Source organism: Trichosurus vulpecula, chromosome 4, assembly GCF_011100635.1.
Source record: "Trichosurus vulpecula isolate mTriVul1 chromosome 4, mTriVul1.pri, whole genome shotgun sequence".
NCBI lineage: Eukaryota > Metazoa > Chordata > Mammalia > Diprotodontia > Phalangeridae > Trichosurus > Trichosurus vulpecula.
Window position 1 is genome coordinate 168,514,602 of NC_050576.1, and position 21,233 is coordinate 168,535,834.

General features: G+C 38.1%; 1 protein-coding gene across 1 annotated transcript in view; it reads right to left on the reverse strand.

The window, feature by feature from the left end:
• The window catches only part of MED13 (mediator complex subunit 13), an 86,682-nt gene extending 66,871 nt beyond the window's left edge, over nucleotides 1-19,811 (reverse strand). The window contains exons 1-3 of the mRNA XM_036755966.1: nucleotides 19,675-19,811; nucleotides 17,403-17,637; nucleotides 7,581-7,749 (exon numbers count right to left, since the gene is read on the reverse strand). Of these exons, the coding sequence (XP_036611861.1) occupies nucleotides 7,581-7,749; nucleotides 17,403-17,637; nucleotides 19,675-19,740 (470 nt within the window). The 5' untranslated portion in view covers nucleotides 19,741-19,811. The remainder of the gene's footprint in view (nucleotides 1-7,580; nucleotides 7,750-17,402; nucleotides 17,638-19,674) is intronic.
• Nucleotides 19,812-21,233: the final 1,422 nt, after the last annotated feature.

Sequence of the window (21,233 nt, forward strand, 5' to 3'; positions counted from 1 at the left end):
GAATTTTGTTCAAAGGATAGCCAAAAATATTTTTTTCTCATCAGAAAGAGGAGAATAATTTTTAACAATTAAGTTGTCTCATGAAAATGCCTGGAAAGTCTGAAGACATGGAATTCAAATTCCTAAGAAAGTGAGCAGTATAGACAACTAGGAATTGTATTTATTATATCCTTTTTTGAGTCAATATAAAAAGGATCTGTGATTCTGACACTGATGGAACATATTCTACCAATGCAGAATGCAAACCAGTTTATGACCTACTCTTTCAGAGGGACTACTAATTTGCTCATGGTCACAAAGTTATTAAGTGATAAAGGCTAAGTATGAAGCCATACAATCCTGACTCCAAGTCCAGAATTCCAGACACTATGCCAGAGTAGTTTTTGTTCATCAAAAGACAACTACTGAACACAAAATTAATATATAATTTACCCTTGATGACTGGCACTAGGGGAGATACAAGTAGCTCCAGTCTAGAACAGATAAACATGGGAAGCAAGAAGAAAGCTGTGGAAACTACAAGAACTATAACCCCAATCTAAATAGTCCATTGCTAACAAAAATGGGTCTTTTCTAGGCAATCTGGGACATTGCTGTGGCTCTGTCCTCTCCACGCGGCTGTCTAAAGGACACAATAACTGATTCATCTGGCTTATGAGAGAAGGGACGACAAAATGTAGTAATTGTCATAGCCCTGTACTTGTCAAAACTTGAGTTAGTTTAGTGGAATGAAATTCCACCTGCAGGTGTTGCTACCTCCAACAGATCCCTATATTTAAAGGGGAAATAATTAGGACTAGAGTCAGACTTGATTAAAAATCTGCCATTTAAACTCCATTTCAGTAATTGGCCTTCAGGAGTTTTTCCTGACAATTAGTGGTTTTCATACACATAAACATAATGGTTTCATTTTGGAGGGAAAAAAATCCCATAGAGACACTCTTCTTTCTTTAAAAAAAGGGGGCAGGGGGAAGTTCCCATTCTTTCTTGCCCACAATGCTTAAGTATCTCATAATTCATTACACATTGAATGAATAGTTTATCACCTTCTTAAAAGGCACTTAGTCCCTGGGTCAGGCTTAGAGATTGTATTTAACTGTGTCTCTAACCCAGTCTTTATTGTTTTACACCTGGCAGGGATTCACCTCATCTTTCATGAGTCACCAACCTACAGTGCCTCTTCAAGTTAAGGGCAAAGATCAACAGCTTTTTACTGCAGAGTACAAATTCCAAAAAATAGATTTAATAACAGAATTATATTTTTATATTCATTTAACAGAAAAGTCAATTATAATTCTCCCTCTATGGTTGAAGAAGAGTAAAATGAAATAATTTCTATGAGAAGATAACATTTTCTATGCTTTTTGGGGAAATTTAAACAGCTGATGAAGATGCAAACCTCATGTATCAACACACACTACTAACCTACTAGATGGCATATATCTAAAGCTTATCTTATTATCTTAATGAACTTTTTCTACCATAAATATCTTCCTAGATGTATCAGGAATTTATGAGTATACAAGCTTAACACGTAGTGTAGACTCAACTATTTTTCTGCAGTAAGTTCCACATGGATATCAATGAACTAAATAAGCACTTGTAATAATTCTCTATGGGAACCACATCCAAAAAAATAGCACAGAAAATAACAAGACAGTTATTAACAGAATAGCTTAAGAATACCTCATCTACTAATGTTTCTTCCTCCTTCCCATAAAGTTTGATAAAATACTCTTCCATGGAAAGCAAAAAAGTCCTACAACTAAAATGAACAGAATATGTATTTCTTTATTAAATCAATTCAACTGGGGCGGGGGGGGGGCATCATGTGAGCAACACGATAGTGAACTAGACATTTTCTCTAATCCCTACAACCTCTTAAACCTCCCCAAAATAAATTATGTACCAAAGATAAAGCAAATTCAGTTATTTCCATGGCCCAGGACACCAAAAATCCAAAAAAAGTTGGAAAAAAACCAACCCAAAATCCAGAACCGATGCTCAATGACCTTGAGCTCACTCAGGACAACACACCACCTCTGCACTAGCAGAACCAAGGACAGAACACAGGTCTATATCAAATATCAAAACCCATCCCTACACCTCAGTCTCCTCTCCCTCCTTCCAGTGCTATAGAGACCCTGACTCCTGGATATGGAAGTTTCCTTGGGCCTCAAGAGCCAGTGTGGCCAAAGTCCTTCTGGAGAAAAGGCTACTAGGGACTGCAACCTGGAAGCACCAAACTCGCTTCAATGCTCTGAACTACCAGTGACAAAGACAGCAGGCTCTGAACTGCTGGTGCCTGGCCAAAGAACTAAGGAAAAGAAGGAATGGGACAGGTCACCAAAACAGGACACTGTGCACGTGGAAATCCGTGCAGGACTTCATCAAGCCTGAGGGAAGAGGACAGGATCCAGATGGGGCCAGTTCTGACCACTCAAAAGTTGGAGTAGAGAAGAAACCTAAGCTTGTCATCCATAAATTGCCCAGTGTGGGAAGACACTGGAATGCTTTGAGATCTAGCCCCTAAGGAAATCTTAATCAGAGGGAGGGAGTCAGAAGCAAGCAATAAGGCAAATGGTTGGGGGGAACGGGACTAAAAGTACCAAAGATTCCAGGAAAATCAATTCAATTAATATATACTACCTACCATATGCAAGGCACTGCTCTAAGATGATTGTTAAAGTGCCTTTATCATCTTGTTTAGCCCCCTGCTGTAAAAGTGGGTAAAATAATAAATATTATAATAGCAAGCATTTGTGTAGTGTTTTGAAGTTTGCAAAGCACTTTACAAATATCTCGTTTTATCCTTTCAATAACCCTTGAAGGTAGGTGCTATTTTTAACTCCATTTTACATATGAGGAAACTGAGACAGACAAAAGGTTAAGTGATTTGCCCAAAATCCCAAAGCCAGCATCTCAGTATGTGAATGCAGGTCTTACTGACTCCAGGTCTGGCACTTTTATCTACTATGCCACCTAACATGTTTTTTTAATTTCTAATCAACTTCTGAAGATCATTTCAGATAGCATTCTATTATCTTGTTGGGTAGGCTATTCTAAAAGTTAAATGTCCTGAAGCTGAATTTTTAAAAAAGATAGGAATTAAATATTTAATCACAGAAATTTAAACCCATTTTCCCCTGCTCATTTCTCTGCCTATGACAGTTATTAGTAGGAGATGGGGAACCCAATGAGGGCAGCTAGGCGGCCTAGTGACTAGAGAACTAGGCCTGAAGACAGGAAGACCCTGAGTTCAAATCCAGCTTCAGACACTAGTTGTGTGACGCTGGGCTAGTCAATTAATCCTGTTTGCCTCAGTTTCCTCATCTGTAAAATGAGCTGGAGAAGCAAATGGCAAACCATTCCAGTATCACTGCCAAGAAAATCCCAAATGTGGTCATGAAGCATCAGACACAACTGAACAACATCAAGAATAAGGGGAACCCAAGAAGTATAATATTTTTTCTCTTCTCATATTGTTCAATTCCCAATGATTTTGAGTATAATTTTTCCTTGGTCCAATTAAGTTTCTCACAAGCTACCTGGCCAGTTTTAATAATTAATCTTTGTCAAAATTAGAAAAGGGAGAATTACACTTCTGTCTCAAAATGGGCTGAATAATTACAGTATATAGTATAGTTACATACTATACTACAATAGTTAAATACATAGCATAGTTAAAATACACCAACAAGTCTTTGTTAGGAGGCTACTGACACTCCAAAGAGATCTCTCTTAAATTTTTTTGTATACCCATCTACAAAAACTACCACGCCAAGTAGTATTATCAAATTTACTCAACGTAACCTCAACTCGGCAAAAAATTGGAAATTGAGAGGACGCCCATCAATTGGGTGTGGTATATGAATGCAACGGTATTCTTATTGCTCTATAAGAAATGATGAGCAGGTAGATTTCAGAAAAACTCAGAAAGACTTACACGAACTGATACTGAGTGAAATGAGTACTAGGAGAACATTGTACAAAGTAACAGCAACATTCTTTGATGATCAGCTGCCATAGACTTAGCTCTTCTCAGCAACACAATGATCGAAGACAATTCCAAAAGACTCATGATGGAAAATGCTGACCATATCCAGAGATAGAACTTTTGAGTCTCAATGCAGATTGAAGCATATTATTTTCATTTTTTTTGTTTTTTCTTTTTCGTGGTTTCCCCTTTTGTTCTTCTTTCACATCATGACTAATGTGGAAATATGTTTAACATGACTGTACATGTATAACCTATATCAGATTGCTCGCTATCTTGGAGAGGGCAGAGGGGGGAGGGAAGAGAGGGATGGAGAAAAATTTGGAACTCAAAATCTTACAAAAATGAATGTTGGAAACTATCTTTACATGTAATTGGAAAAAAAATGAAATACTATTAAATGTTAAAAGAAAATGTAACCAACTGTAAACTCCTTAAAGGTTGAAGAATTTTATAGAGTAAAAAAACTTTTCTTTACATGAATTTGGACACATTAGGTTGAATAATGTCTCCAAGAATACACTATGTACAATATGATACAAGTTAGTCTTGCTCCTATTCAAAAAAAGTCCTCTAAGGTTCTGTCCTCTGCCTTCTCAATCTCTCCTGGAGATCTCATCCATACCCACTACCTTACCTGAACAGAAGATTTAATTTATACATCCAGCCCTAATCTCTGTCCTGAGCTCCTGTTTTACATATTTACAGCTGTATACTGTTATCTCCCCCTGTAAGTTCCACCACAACCCTAAACCTGCTAAAACACCTGAACATTTCCCTGCCCTCACCAAAAACAAAAAACCACCCACCTCCCAAATGTGCTATTTCTCTTGGATTGGTAACTCTTCCTTTTTCACTACATACAGTCAAACAGTTGTCAAGTTCTGTTTATTTGAACCTCCCCAAATTGTTCTATCCCTTTCTCTCCACATTCAAAATCACCAAACTGGTTCAGGCCCTTCCCATTTCTTGTCTGGACTACTGTAAAGTTCTAAACTGGTCTATCTTTAGTCCCTCCATTTTCTAAGATGCCTTTCACAAAGTGCCAGAATAATTTTCCTAATGAAGATGTCTGACTTCACTTATACAATCAAATACTGAACGCTTTTCTAATACTACTACTTTCACTATAATACAAGCCTTCACTACACCTGCCTAGAGTATTTCAATAGCCTCCTAACAGGTCTTTCCCATTCTTTTTTTGCCCTCCAATCCATCCTTCATTCTACTGCCAGAATAATCTTCCTTATGTAAAGATCTGGCCATGACCCTCCCCAAGCAATTTTAATGGCTTCTTATTGCTGGAATCTCATGTACTGAATCCCTTGTTAATGAGACAGATGTGTGAGCTAGATGATAGTAGTTAATACAAGATTTGGAGCTTGAATGGCCAAGATCTAAAAAAGTTGTCATTAATGGCTCAATGTCAGCTTGGAAGGAGATCCCTAATACACTGCTCCAGGGGGTTCTTTCTTGCTATTTTTTTAACTTTTTACTGATCCTTTTAAGGTATAATTTAGTGTACTTATCAAATCTGTAGATGAATCAAATCTGGGAAGAATAGTTAACATGATGGATGACAAAATTAAGACCTAAAAAGTTTCTGACAAACTTGAACATGAGTCTGCTAAAGAGCATCCAGAGGAAGAGAACCAGAATAGGGAAGAGACTAAAGGCCATCAGGCTATCGTGCAGAAGGCTTAGACTTGTTCTGTTTGGGAAAACTAGAAGATCAAAGTTGCAAATAAGGGCAGATTTTAGTTCAATGTAAGGAAAACCTTTCCAACAATTAAAGCTAGGGACTAGCTCTGCAAACTTCTGGGTTAAGAAAAACTCCTACAACTACAGCTTAGCACCTTCTCAGCAATTTAAGGTTTTAAAGAGCTACCCAGAGCACTGAGAGGTTAAGTGACTTTCTCAGGGTCCCAAAGCCAGAGTGTCAGAATTATACAAAAGAATGAGCTATGCTGGAGAGGAATAGCATTTCTCACACACACTAGAAGTCTTCTAGCAAGAGCTAGATTACTTGTCTGGTATGCTGTGAAGCGAGATTTCTGAGCAGTCATGTGTAAGACTTTCAAGGTCCCTTCCAATGCTGAGATTTTGTGATTTAGAGTACGATTCAAAATCTTTTACCTAGCAATCAAAGCCTACAATCTAGTATGGCCCTACCTTTTCAAGTAATCCTCTACTGTTTGATTCCACACAATGTATGTTCCTGCCTTTGCCCCCACAACTAGATTGTCCCTCCTTACTTGCCCAGTGAATTTCTACTTATTATTCAAGGCTTGTCACATATTACTTCCTTCTTTTTTATTTTTCCAAGGTCTAAATCAAATGCCACCTCTTCCATAAAGTTTTCGATGGTCTTCATGTTGACAACATCTCATGGCATTTCAATTTACAATTTCCTAAAGCACTTAATACTGTCTATTATAGCTGTATAGCGTGTTTTTCCTTTCCACATCACTGTAAGCTTTTAAGGCACCACTCCCACAACTATCCACCAACACCGAGCTCAATGGTCCAGATGCGTTTTTAGGTACTTCAATTTACTCTTATCTCACACTAATCTTTACACATCCCAGGAAAATTACAATACTAGCTTTTCCCCTCTGAATTTTCTGCTCACCTACCTCTATGCATTTACACAGGCTATTCCCCATGTTCTTGTTGTTAGTCATGTCCTACTCTGTGACCCCATCTGGGGTTTTCTTGGCAAAGATACTAGAGTGGTTCACCATCTTTTTCTCCAGCTCATTCTATAGATGGAGAAACTGAGGCAAATAGGGTTAAGTGACTTGCCCAGGCTCACACAGCTAGTAAAAGCTTCTGAGGCCAGATTCCCTATGTGGCTGTCTACAGAAATTCTTTTATTCCTTCGATGTAATTCATAAACTATCTTAAATCATTACGGTATAGCAGAAAGTTAGATTTGGAGTCAGAGGACCTGGGTTCATCAATAGCTTTACAACTTATTCCTTTTGTGCAATCTTGGCATTGTCACTTAACCTCACCGGCCCTTACTTTCCTCATCCATAAAATGAGGGTCTTGCACTAAATGATCTCTAAATCTATGATTTTACACAAAGACTTTTCAGACAAAATACAATACTCTTCCAGGCTGAAAATTATTCCTCTGTTCTCAATTTCTTATCTCTTTGGATCTCTTACAAAGCAAGATCTTGTATCTTTGGTCTCTGTCATAGTACAACTTATAGCATACTTATTTGTGTGCATGTCACATCCTCCATTAGACTGTTAGCTCCTTTAGGGCAAAGATTAATTTTTTTCCATTTCTGGTATCCTCAGTATTTTGCACACAGCAAGTACCTAACAAGTTTGATAAACTAATTTTCTTAGATTACCAACCAAAGAAGATTTCACTTTAGTAGATGTAATCTCTTCACCTACTCCTCTTTTCACTTTACATTTCTACTATACGAAATGACTATACCATTATTTTGAGACAACTACAGATCTAAACTTCAGAGTTTATCTTATTCCAAATCTTCTTTATAACTGTTTCCCCAAAGAAAAACAAACTCAAATAACAAATGAAAGTTAAAGCAAGATATCTTACCTTTTATTTATAGGTTTTTCATCTTTTTCATAAGGTTTCACAAACCACTTGCCAATTCGTACAAAGTTACGGTTCATTAAACACCTCTCCAAAAGATTGTGGACAGCTTTGAAAAGCAGAGTACGGCATTCATAGGAAAGTCCATTCTCCCACACTCCATCTTCTTCTTCTACAAGGCCAACAGGGAGAAAAAAAACCCACTAATTTAAAAAAAAGTCATGCAATAGGTTATTCAGAAAAACCTAGAAGTTATATTCTAATTCAGTATTCATGAGCTCTACTTCCACAAGACATCCAAAACCATAGTAATTTATATTTTTCCATATATAATATGACATTTTTAACAAATAGGATCGCAAAACTTAAGTCAAGAAGGACTAAAACTTAAATAGTGGCTTTATTAAATGATTGTTCCATTAAGTTATCTTAAGTATTTTAATCACATTAATTGTTAAGTTCCAAAGGAAATACTTATGTCTAAAATACTGGTTTTTAAAAGCTGTCTTACTTATTAGTTACTGTCCTAACTTTTCTCACTCAACTTTTTTGCCTCCTACCCCCCCCCACTTCAAATAGTCAGTAGACAATTACTTTTTTGGGGGGTGGGTGGTAAAAATTCTCGTCTACTACATAACTAGCAACTAAACATATTAGTTGCCATTTCAACTAAGCAATTCTTAGGAATAAAGAAAAAGCATGGCAGATAGAAAACTAACTAGCATCAGTACCAGAAAGATCAAGTCCTACCTCTGACACTACTGACTGGGTGACCAGACCCTAAAGAAGTCACTTAATCTTTAAATGTTCTAGGCAACCCTCTAACCCTAAAAGTTGCAGATAAGGTGCTAAGCTGTATTCATGGAAAGAAACTCCTTTAACCAGGAATTGCTTAGACCAATGAAATCATAAGTCCAGTCTGCATCACCAATTGCCAAGGAATATTATTAAATTTAAAAATCTCTCCAAAAACTTATTTTTAAAAAGCAAATTTTATAAAAAGTACTTGTTTATTGATTCTGATAAGTATCTCCATTATATCATCCTAATTCTTAAGATGTAGTATTAACTATCCTGAGAACTAAGGGTATTTGCCCACTTGTTAAAAATAAATACAAGTCTAAGAATAGTTGAGACTATTCTGGGTATAATTCATTACAAACATTCTCATTCTCTAACCCCTTTATAGAAAGCAAAGTTCTAAATCTTGCTACAAATTATCAGGATTATTCTTAAAACTACTTCTGGAATTTTTATTTACATCATTTAAATTATTGTAAGTATGAGTAACCTCTTGGGGGCAACATGCATATAGCCAGCATCTTTAAAATTTGCAAAACTTATTTACACGCAGGCACACGCGTGCATGTACACACACACACCACAGAAATAGCTAATTTTTTTTAATTACAAAGGAAAAAACCAATAGGTTTTAAAATAAAGTTGGCTGTGCATATATTAAAGGGTGTAGCTATCAGAGCTTACACTTGCTAATTCAGAGCTTACACAACACATGGCAATACAACAAAACAAACATTAACTAGAAAGCTTAATGATAGTGGACTTTAACTGCACTATAAACTCTGAACCATTACAAAGGTTAAACAGTTGATTTTATGTTGTTCTTTAAAATGTCCCTTAAATTACAGTGAAATCAACTAATCATGGTGTTTCTAAAAGCTTACTATTTCTGGTCATTCTAAAATGTAGATTTGGAGTCAAATGGAAAAAATAAAACCATTTTGGAAATCTTTAGTATCAAAATTAAGAGCCCCATTTCTTTTTAATCACTGATATTTTATGTCTAAATTTATCATAAAATGGAACATTTCCTCCCATACTAATTACATGGATATGCCCTTCCATCTAAAACCACAATGCTTTTAAAGTTTCACTTTATTTTATAAATAAACTCATGTTGACAGTCATTCACAATTAAAAACATTAGTTTAGGCAGTATAAAAAAAGGTACATGCCAATTTACCTAAATGATTTAATGATCTAAATTACAGGCATATTTGGGTGTAGCTGAGAAAATAAAGTATTTACACCAATATTCTTGGAGGCCCAGCCAATTGTCCCTGCAGGATCATTTTAAGAACGGACATATGAACAGATTCCTGCGTCAACTATCTATACTACTACTTAATTTTATAAATTCTTCCTTGCTCATAAGCCAGTGTTGAGCCTACCATATCTTGATTCCTAATCTTATTGTAAACTATTTTTAACATGCTTTCTCTTTATCTCAAAAAATCCTTAGCTCCTGAGAAGCATGTATGCTACTGTATTAGTTATATTCATGATTTGTCTGTACAAATATTTAATGTCTCTAAAGTAGCAATAACTTTTTTAAAATTAAGATTGCTTTTTTATATACTTATACATATTTATATAAATAAGGATTAAAAATTCTAAACTCCACAATACTATAAAATAGTTAACACATTCCAAGGCTATGCTTTTAATTTTTTTGTGTGTCATGGATCCCCTTTGGCAGTCTGGTGAACCCTATAGACCCATTCTCAGAAGAACGTTTTAAATACATGATTACAAATGAAATCAATTATATTGAAATACTTGCCAAACTATCTTAAAAGCTCCAAGTTTAGAAACACCATGTCCGTTCTTAAAATTGGACACCGTGATTAGTTGATTTCACTGTAATTTAAGGGACCCTATTCTATAGCAATTTCAAGTCAGAAAAAAGTTAATCTTAAAATGTAAATAGAAAATAAGTTATTGATATAGTAAAAACTTCACTCCAAGGTATTTACATAGTTCGTATCTTACATGCAATTAGTTTACCTGATGGTTCTGCTTTTTAAACTCCGTCCTCCCCCTCCCCGCCCTCCCCGTCTTTGATTAATTTCCAAGCATCTCTCCCCCATTATTCTAATTATATCTCACGAACCTTAGGAGAACTTGACGCTTTCAGTGGGGGGTCTCCCTAAGCCCTAAAGTGCCCATAGTTCTCATTAACACTAATGGGAATTTTGCATAAAACAAAGAGAAGGCCAGACCACCAGTTAGGCTAATCGAGGGCCAACAAGTCTCTGAAGTATTTCTACAACTGTATGGTAATGACTAAGCAAACACTAACTACAGTGTGGCATTGTCTTAAGTACTGTAAATTCACTTTCCCTAGGAAGTAATGAGCATAAATCTTAACTGCATTCATTGATGTCTATAACAGGCAACAGTAGTCCCAATATTAGTTCCACACTGGCAAAGTTAAAGGATACATTCTTCCCTGTTAAAAATCAATAATAAATTAACCTTTTTGGTGAGGGCAGATGTATTTTGTAAGTCAGTTTGTATCTTTTGGGGAAGTGCCTGCTGTGATACAATAAAATGTATTAGTAAAACCTATTTTTTTAAAAAAATACAAGGATGCCTTCAATGCATTGTTACTTTGAAAAAACAAAAAAAGACTAGCACCAAACAATTAACATCTTGGAAATTTTAATAAGGCCTTTAAGGAACTCTGTCCAGTTACAAAACATTGTGCTGCATTATGTGTAAAACTCACACACAGACCAAACCATTATAAAGTGCCTTCCTATACATCAGATTCAGTTGTACCCCCAAATCAGTATCTCCACGTAGACACACTGTATTCCTGTCTATAAAGCAGTTCCTCATATCACCTTTCTTTCTGGCTGTAAAGTAAGGTCTTACTTCAGATTTGAATCTGAAAATTTCACATTACAAACTAGACAGTGCCTTCTTTACTTCAACAGTAAAAACCACAAAGAATTTGCTTTACAACAAAATCTGGCAAGTATACAGACTGAAAAAACAAGAAAAAGAGTGAGTAAGAAAGATGCTATTACTTTATCTAATTTTCTTACAGCCACGGTTTCCTTTTAGCAAACTGCTAATAAACTTGGAGTTTACAATTTTATAATTCTGTTTGATTTGTACTGCTCATAATAACTTTCTTTTAGAGACTGGTTTTAAAAAAAGCCTCTTCATCCAACAACTTCATGTCTCTTTAAAATTTATTCAAATCCATTTATTTGGCTCTCTAGGAGAAAAGCTAAGTTTCTCTATTTTCAACTATTTACAATACCTGAAAGAACTAGAATTCTAAGAAGCAACATAATATTGTGGAAAAAATACAAACTTGGATCTTTGCCACTAACAAATAACCTCTCTGAGTTCCTTATCTGTTAAGAGTCAATACTATTACATACCTCACAGAGTTGCGGTGACAGAAATAATTTTCACTATTTTACAAACCTAAAATTTGACAACTTGGGTTTGGAAAAGCCCCAAATGGTACAGAAGTTCAACTAGCAGGCTCCTTTGCCATTCTAAGACCTACCTTAGCACTTCACAGAGCCTCTTTATTAAGTTGGCTATAATGTGAAGTTTTTGGCCACAGCACTACACAAAGACCATCTACCAAATCACAAACAAGCTATGCCTGCAGCAATAATGGATATACAAACTGACAACGTGATAGAGCCTTCAAGTATGATTCATAATAATAAAACTTTACCAATTAAAAAGTTAATATACACAGAACTCTAAATTTTTTGACTACTAATTTGGAGTATCTTCCTTTTTTTTCTAGAGTAGCCACAAAGGAAAAATTTTTTATCCAGTTCCGTCAAAATATTCAATGTGATATGCAAATGAAACCCAAAATGAAGAAAACAATTTCAATACCGTAGAAAATGTCACAAATTTTCTAAGATGACAGAGAATTGTTTAAGTTGTCCACATCTGTGCTTGTCTTGGGAAAAAACTTCCCTAGCTAACCTAATCATTCATTGAACAAATATTTATTAAGTATTGAAGCCTTAGCTGGCAGTATACAACAAAATGTAGAAAAACATGATACAAAAAAAAAAAGGCATATCAAACTTTACCTTTATTTTAACAATAAAAAGACATTCCTACTTAAAATTAAAAGCACAGCAAAGAAAAAAGGCACAAAACTAATTCCATACAGACAGTTAATATTTTGGAGAAAAAAGAAATGACAAATTAGAAGGCATAAATGAATTATTTTCAGATTTATCTTAGTGTTACCAGCACTTACTCCTTTTTCCTTGGCAGCTATTTACCTATTTGTGAAATCAAAAAAAAAAAAAAGCCATTTAAGGTCAAATCCTATTATCATTCAAAGAAAACATTTCACAAAAAGATGCTCAAGCCCTAATCATGATCCATTCATTTAGAACAATATTCAAAGCAGCAAAGAATCATAAGAAACCTTAGAGGTCATCTAGTCCATCTAATGCCAGGATCTTATCTACAATTTTATAAAGTTCATCCTCTGGTCATTGCTTGAGACTAACTAAAAATTACAGAAGTTACCCAGAATATATTATCCCTTTAATTTGAAGATCATCTACCATGTCCCTCCAAATCTTTCTTTTACAGGTTAAGAAACTTCAATCATTTGAAAGGATGAAATTTTAGTACAATGAAAAACTTTGGATCTCAAAGTTTTTGGATATCCTATATAAAAGGTGGAAGAAAGTTGGAAACCAAAGAATCAGAAATTCCTGACACTGGTTGCTTTAACACCTTCAGGAGTCATTTATTTCAAAGCATATCATAACATTCTCAAAGTAAAATTTTAATTAAAAAAAGTTCCATGTTCATAACCAGATTGGACGTAGGGTGACCTTTTATTTTTCCTGTCACCCAGTCTAAGTTTTAGAAGGTCCACAATCTACATTACCAGAACAAGTACCAATACACATATAGATTCTTTAAGCCTTAAAAAAAAAAAAAAGCCAAGGAGTAAGTCTTTGATGTTGCTTGAAAAGGAATATCATTAAGCAATGGTGGGGCATCACAATTCCAAAAAAAAGTTTGGAATACCTCAAAAATATAAGGTGCACAGTAACCTATTCTCATAAAAATAATACAATCAACTATCTCATGTTGGCACCATTTGAACTGTAGCACTACTTTACTAAAACTCGGTGGTTGTTAAACAGTTTTGACAATAAGGGATAAGAGCAGAGCTTCTTCCCTCTAATTTAATATTTCTTTCCAGAGGTAAGGCAAGGTAGAACCACATATTAGAAACGTCAAGTCAACCTGAGGTTCATCTGTAAAATAGGAACAAAATACTTGAGCTCTCGGGTTTATCATGAATAAAGCACTTTTACAAAACTGCTAAAAGTACCATATAAAAGCAAGCTATTTTCAGAATAATCAAATGGGGTTTGCTTCAAAATTAAGGAAGGGCTCTATCCAGCTGGAAGTAAATATGTTTCATATCATGTATATCACTTTCACTTTTAAAAAAAAAATCTTAGAACAGCCATTGTCAGACTGAAATTTAAAGAATGGAAAAGCTGACAACATAATCACTACGATGACCTAAGTAAAAAAGGTAGAAAATTACTCCCCCCCCTTTTTTTTTTTGCAAAAGAAAATGCCAAGGTTCCTTCCAAATCAATGGAGAAGGCAGAAGCACAGTCATATCTGAGTGACAGGATGTCAGATACTCTACCAAAAACAAGCAAACAAACCAAAACACCTTATACTGTCCATACAGAATAGGCTCAGGTTAAATTAATGGGGCTTTGCAGCTACCATCTGGATCCTTCCGGTTCCCCTTTCCTCAGTGCTACACCTCCACTTGAGCTCTGGATTGCCTCCTGCAGCTGATGCCACCCCCACTGTCCAGCTGCTCTCTTCTCAGGGGAGCTTAAAAGAAAGCAATGGAGTGACACAGATGGGAAGAGATGAGAGAGAGAGAGCCGAGCTAGAGACAGGAGGGACTAATTACTCCAAAAGGGAGGCAGATTGCCTGGGGGAGGGGAGGGGAAAGACTTGGGGAGGGGGAAGGCGAGACTGCCCTACCTAAAAAGAACTCATTACTCCTCAATTTGGGTCTGATTTAAGAAACACCTAAAACTTGTTATAGGTAAATAGGTACTGTATAAACTGAAACATTAGATAAAATCCACAGACTACACTGTGTGAAACACAGAAGAATAAATGAATACACACATACACTAATACTAATAGTACTTCAGATCATTTCATAATAATCATTTCCACTCTGATAAATCAAAAATTATTTGCTATTTGTAAAAGTACACTTGGAAAATTCCTTGTTTTGATACTTTAAAAGTAGTATCAGGGATATTTTAAAAAGTACAGTCTCACTTTATTGAAGCAGTAAAACATCATGAGCCTAGGTGTCTGAAGAATTTCATTCAAGTAGTGCCCGACACCTATTGGCTATGTGTACCTGTTGAGATACACTGGCTCATACCAGTGAAATCACCTTAAAGAGCTAGTACTAAAAAGATGCCTGCTTTAATTTTAAATGGAGTGGGACGTGGAAACCAAGGTTCAATATTAACACAAACTGCTTAACGGCTGAAAAAACAATCAGTTGGAAAACAACGGAGCTCAGAAAAATTAGTTTTTAAAAGCTCACTACATTAAAGACCTGACCTTTTCCCCAAAATGCCATCAGTATGGGTAAATAGCTGCTACACTAGAAATCAAATAAACACAACAATCCTTAAAAATTTCAAGGGAAAAACATGTAATTTGACACCCAAACAAAAATATCCACAGAGGAATTTCAATGCATACCCAAGAGTAGCATGCTTAACTTAAAGCATATAACTTCCAAACTATTAACTCCATTTTATACTAAATTCATTCAGCATTCATTTACTGAACATGTACTTCATACACAGCTAGACTTCTATGCTAGAACTGTGCTAGACTGTGTAGAATAAAACTAGGTTCTACTCACTTGTTCTGATAATCTCAGACACTAAACTCAGGGGCTATTTTTTGCCTTTCTTTGTATTCTGAGGGATTACTAACAGTACCTCAGGCATAGGGAGGGTATAAGAAATGGCTTGCCTAGCTGACTAAACATGATTCTAGATCTAGAAAACAGTCTGTTAAGACAATGCTTGTTTTCTTCAGAATAGTGCAAGTTCTAGTATCAAGGAATTCCGCTTCAAATTTATTTTAGTGATAAATGCCCATGAGACTTTTGAATGAAGATTAATATACCCAAATTCATATTTAGTCAGAAAAATACCAAGGAGTCAGTCATCACTTCTACTTTTTTGCTTTATGCATTAGAAAGCACCACAATTTACTTTTTACACATATACCAAAATAAATTTTAGGGCTGATTGACAGACTCACTGAACAGGATACGATGAGGGTTAGAACCAACTCAACTACTCTCAGGAAATAAGTCTAACAGTAACTTAAAAAAAAAAAAACTATCAGTACAGGTTTAAAAAAAAAAAGTTAAATATAACAAATGATACTTCCACTATTCCAAATTTGGACATCTCACATAACCAGAACTACTCCCTAAGTTTTTAAGTACAGTAATAATTCTACCTTATTTGTATAGCACATTTACAAAAAACCAAAGAGGCAAGTAGGATAAACACCACCCCCATTTCAGGGGGGTTCAGAAGTGAGGTGACTTATCCAAGGCCCATAGAGAAGGAAAAAAAAAACGGATTGCCTTCATGATAATCTACACTAGGGCTGATGTTTTGATCAAAGGTTGGTTATTCAAAATTGATACCTACATATTTAGAAATAAGGTACTATTATGAAGTAATGACAGATTCCTTCCCACAAGCCACACATGAAAATCAGTTTCGCTATTGCATAGATATATCTTATTCTTCAATAAAATCTAATTACCAACTCAGTTCCTAATAGAAAGTTAAGATAACTATAACCTATAAGTAAAAGATGATCTTCACTAAACAATAGTCTCAGATAAAAATAACACACCTAGATTACATTTCATCTGAAGATAAGCTTATCTTTATAAATAAAAATGACAGTCAATTTACAATAATACTTTGTAATAGCTAAATTTAAAATGAGGTCTGCTTTTCAGTTATCCAAATATCTTAGGATATTAAAATACTTCATTTAATAGTTGTCATCTTATAACAAGAAAGTAATCAATTACTTTTAACGTTCAAACAATTGCCTATGGCTAAAACTATATACAAGCAACAATAATCTTTTTTTTTTTTAACTGAAGAAACATTATCACTTTCTATAAGCCTAACAATTCTTTTTGGGGGCCAGACTTATGATTTCACAAATACAGAGAGTCCCCAATAAAGAAACTCCTACCAATGCATATCAGCAATTTTCTGCTATTTATATTTTCAGAGTCACCTGGGGCATTGAGAAGTTAAGTGACTAACCCAGGATAGTATCAACAGTATGTGCTGGAGGAAATACTTGACTTCTATCCATACTGCCTCTCCATATCCATAATGGATATCTATGCCACGATGCCTCTCTCAATTACTTTAAGCCTAGGAAAAAGCATCATAAAGTTAGAAGCCTGAAATGCTAGTTATAAATTAGTTGTTATTTTCACTACTAGAAAACAGCAGTGGAAGATAAAATTCAAGTCATTTATATTGGTCTTCAGAATACCTCCAGGGAAGCCCTACACCAGATTTACATTCTGAATTGTTTTGTTTAGGTTAATGTTAGTATGCATTCTCTGGGTAGGAAATAAACTAATAGCGGGGATGCAGAAGCCTACAGAGATTAGTGTCTGGGAGAGACATTCAAGATTCTACAATTTGCCACAGAAAATCTACAACGTTAAAAACAAATCAAGCACAGCAGGATCAATATTCACAGAAACTGGAATCTTATCAAAATCAGTTTAGTCTGGCTTCATCCATGATCACTTACCCTTTTTCCTTTCTTCAAGATAGAACTTTTTTTAGTGTCACATAAGAAAATCTGCATCTTTAATACAATCCGAAAGGTTCATAATGCTCTATTACATTCCAAATACATGAAATTTATTCTCACCTGCTAAGTCATGGTGAATAAGGTCAGCAAAGTTGGGGTCCTCACCCCACCAAAATAACCACAATTCTCTTCTTCCAGGTCTCTGATCTCGCCGCCAAACACCAAGTACATCTGCCTTAAGGCAGCGACTAAAACTGCTCAAAATAGGGTCTTCTTCAGTCACCGGAAAGAGAATTGGGGCAGAAGTTGGGCCTTGCCATACATATCGTTTCCATTTAATTCCCGTCAAGTCAGCCTAAAGTTAAAAAAAAGTGTGATTACATTAGCTTACACTCACATAGAGCCAAAATATGTGTCCTTTAAAGTTTCTTAAAGAGATTGTAATGCTTTTCCAATAAAAGCTTTAAAGTATAAGACATAAAAGAGTTATGTAGGTTATACTTATGTCATCATAATATTTAACTTATTTAGAGAACAATTCATTTCTGCTATATACGACTCCTCAAGGACAGAGGACACGTCTTACTTACACCTGTAACCTCTGGATGCCTTGCAAGCAGAAGTCACTCATGTGTTTCTTCAAAGAATATTCCAATTTATAACTGGCTGCCTATAAAGTCAAAAATGTTGGGGAAAACACCTTAAGGGTGAGAAGCGTCATAGGATCAGAAGGTATAGAACTTGGAGACCTCAGACGGTGTCTAATCCTATCCTGCTCATTTTACAGATAAGGAAACTGAGGTCCAAGGAGATTAAGTGATTTGCCAAAGATTACATAGACAGTATATATCAGACAGGATGTGAACCCAGTCCCCGTCCTGCCATTCCAGAGGCAATCCAGTACTGCCTCCTTCAAACCCCTTGAGGGTTGTTTTATATTTTTTTACTATCTTGTAATTATGTATTTGCAAATAACTAACATTTTACGAAAATGAGCATTTGAAGAAAAATCCTTCCAATTCTTCACAAAGAGTTTTAGGCAGTCTCCATTATTTGTTTATAATGAACTGTCAGATCTGTACTAGTCTGTCAACCATAAAAAACAACAAAAACCAAAATACAAGATAAACTGAAGTTGGAGAAACTAGAAGACGAAAGCTAGTTTCAAGAGAAAGCTGTATCCTCAAAAAGGATGACTATAGCATAGCCCAACTGTAAAGAAATATTTCTTCATACTTTAAAATTTAGGATCATAGGGGGAAAAATTAACAGCTGGTATTTCAACATGTCTTCAGTCTGACTTCAAGGTACAAAGCTGGAGGTGCCAAAAATGAAACTGCTGATACATGACTGGCAGCTTACACTTGCCAACTAGTTGTGCTCTCATCCCCTCAATTAACTTTCCTGACTATGAAATCCCTTTAATGTTTCCCTTATACACAGGCAAACAAAAAAAGGTCAAACTAGTCATTTAAAAACAAAAGCTAAGAGTTTCAGATTTATAACTAGAGAAAGTTTGCAACAGTTGAGATGTTTTCAGGCCTGGTCAATCTGGCACAATGCATTCCTCCTTAGTTGCTTAGCTTTCCCAAGCATCTCACTCCAGTTAAAACAAGGAGCAGTCTGCTCAAAATATTTTAAAATGCATACCAAAATATACACAAATATAGAAACATTCAGAAGCAACACTACAGCACCTCCTCCACTAGTGCCCTCTACTCACACACAACACAATGTTCCAGTGAGAGCAAGATGGCTAGAAAATTGTAAAAAATGTAAGGAAAAAAAAAACTTTGTTTTCAAAGTAATAATTAAAAAAGAAAAAAAAAAACCTATGAAATGGCATCCCTGAAACGTTTCAGAGCACTCCCTGATAGTTATAAAGGTGAGCAAGTTAAGAGGAGAAAAAAGGGGTAGAAGTCTTCTTGTTAAATTGGTCTCCAGTTCCGTTTTGTTTGGGGTTCTGGTTTGGGTTCCCTGAACGATGGCTTATTTAAAGGGGTGAAGGGGGCAAAGAGTAAAAGGGACTAGGGCAAGCCAGTCTTTGAAAAGTGTGATGGGCACCGAGGGAAAGCAGCAGCTGAACAGGAGAAAAGGGTGGTCGGTCCGGGGCCTGGCAGGAGAGGAGGAGAGGAAAAGGGTTTGGGGAGGGGGATCCTGGGCAGGGGGGAAAGCCTCAAGACGAGCCGAAGAGGGGGCTGGACGCTGGGATGGGGGGAGAGGGGCCCGGCGGCGCCCCGAGCCGCCAGCAGCGGGCGGGGAGGGGGCCTAGCCCAGGCCGCCAGGGCCTAAACCGGGGCCGGGGCCCCTCGGGACGGGGGCACTCACTCACTCCCTCCCTCCCTCCCTCGCTCCCTCCCTCCAGCCGCCACTCGCCCGCTCCTTCACTCACCAGGCAGAAGAGGTTACAGTGACAATCCTCTAGGCTGGCCCCGTTCGGAACGAAGCAGGAACTCATCGTCCCTCACAGCCGCCGCCGGCGCCACAACCCACCATCCGCCATTACCGCCGCCTCCGACCAGAGAGAGAAACACAGACGCCGGGGAGGGAGGCGGACAAGCGGGCGGGCGGGCGAGGGAGCAGGGGAAGGGGGGTGGAAGAGGAGGCCGCCGCGGGGCCAGCCAGCCGCCCGCCCTCTCTACCCACTCCCGGCGGCTGCCCCGGCCGCGGCCCCGGGGCGGAGGGTCAGGCCGGGCCGGGCCGGGTCAGGCCAGGCCGAGCCTAGAGAGGAGCCCCGCCCGGGGACGAGGGGGAACGAGGGGGGACGGGACCTGCCGCCGCCGCTGCCTCCGCTGCCGGGCCCCGGGGACCCGCCGCCCCCCGGCTCAGCCGAGGCCGACGGGAGCTCGATCTTTCTCACACTCACTCACTCACTCACACTCAGTCACTCACACACGCACTGGCACTCACACGCAGCCCCCCGCGGCACGAGAGGAGAGATGAATAATTAATAATAAATTACAAAATAAATAATTAAAAATCTAAACAGAGGCCGCAGCACCCGGACCCAGACTCGGGCGCAGGGAAGGGCGGCCGGGGAGGCAGGGAAGGGGCAGGGCAGGCAGGGCAGGCGGACGCGGCTCCGGCCCCAGCCCCGGCCCGGCAGCGGCTCCAGCGACGTCCTCAAGCCCGGAGTCTCCTCAGCAGCAGCAGCGGCGGTGGTGGTAGTGGTGGTGGTGGCGGCGGCGGCGGTGGCGGTGGCGGCGTCCGCGGGCTGTGACCATTCTTCACTGGTGGTTTCGCTTTTCTCCCTCCCTGTCCCGGACCAGGCCGGGCCGCGCTGCCCGTCCGCTCCTCCCCCCCCACCGCCCCCCGCGGCCTCACCGCCCGGACGCGGTCGTCTCCCCCATTTTGTGGGCCCGGCGGGCGGTGTTTTTCCCCCTTTAATCCGAATTCACGGGTTTTCCCTTCGCTTTAATGGCGGCCGCAGGGACCAGCTCGGCCTCTCCGCCTGCCCATTGGACGCCGAGGGGTCACGTGAGCCCAGGCTCTAGGGAAGGGGGGGGAGGAGGAGGAGAGAGAGAGGAAAGGACCAAGGGATTGAGAGACCAGAAAGCCACAGAGCCCCGGCTGCTCGCCGCTAGGGGCGGCCTGGGAAGCGGGTGGCTGCTGAAACAGCGCCATCTAGTAAGTGCTCCTGGGTCGGAGACCGTAAGTGCGCTTCTAGCCGGCCTGGCACCTTCCTGGGAAGTTACAGAACTGAAAAAGCGAAAAATGGAAACAGTAGCTGAAGAAGGTTAACTTTACAACTCATTTCGTGTACAAAGTATTGCGGGTTGTGTATTGCGCTGAGCAGGCCATCGATCAATGGAAAATAACTAGGAATTCTATAGCTTTCCTCACCGCAACACTGATTATTAAACCCATTTTACAGATGGGGAAACTGAGGTCCATAAAGAGGAAGTAACTTTCTTTAAAAACTTTTTTAAAAATTTGATCATATAATCATGA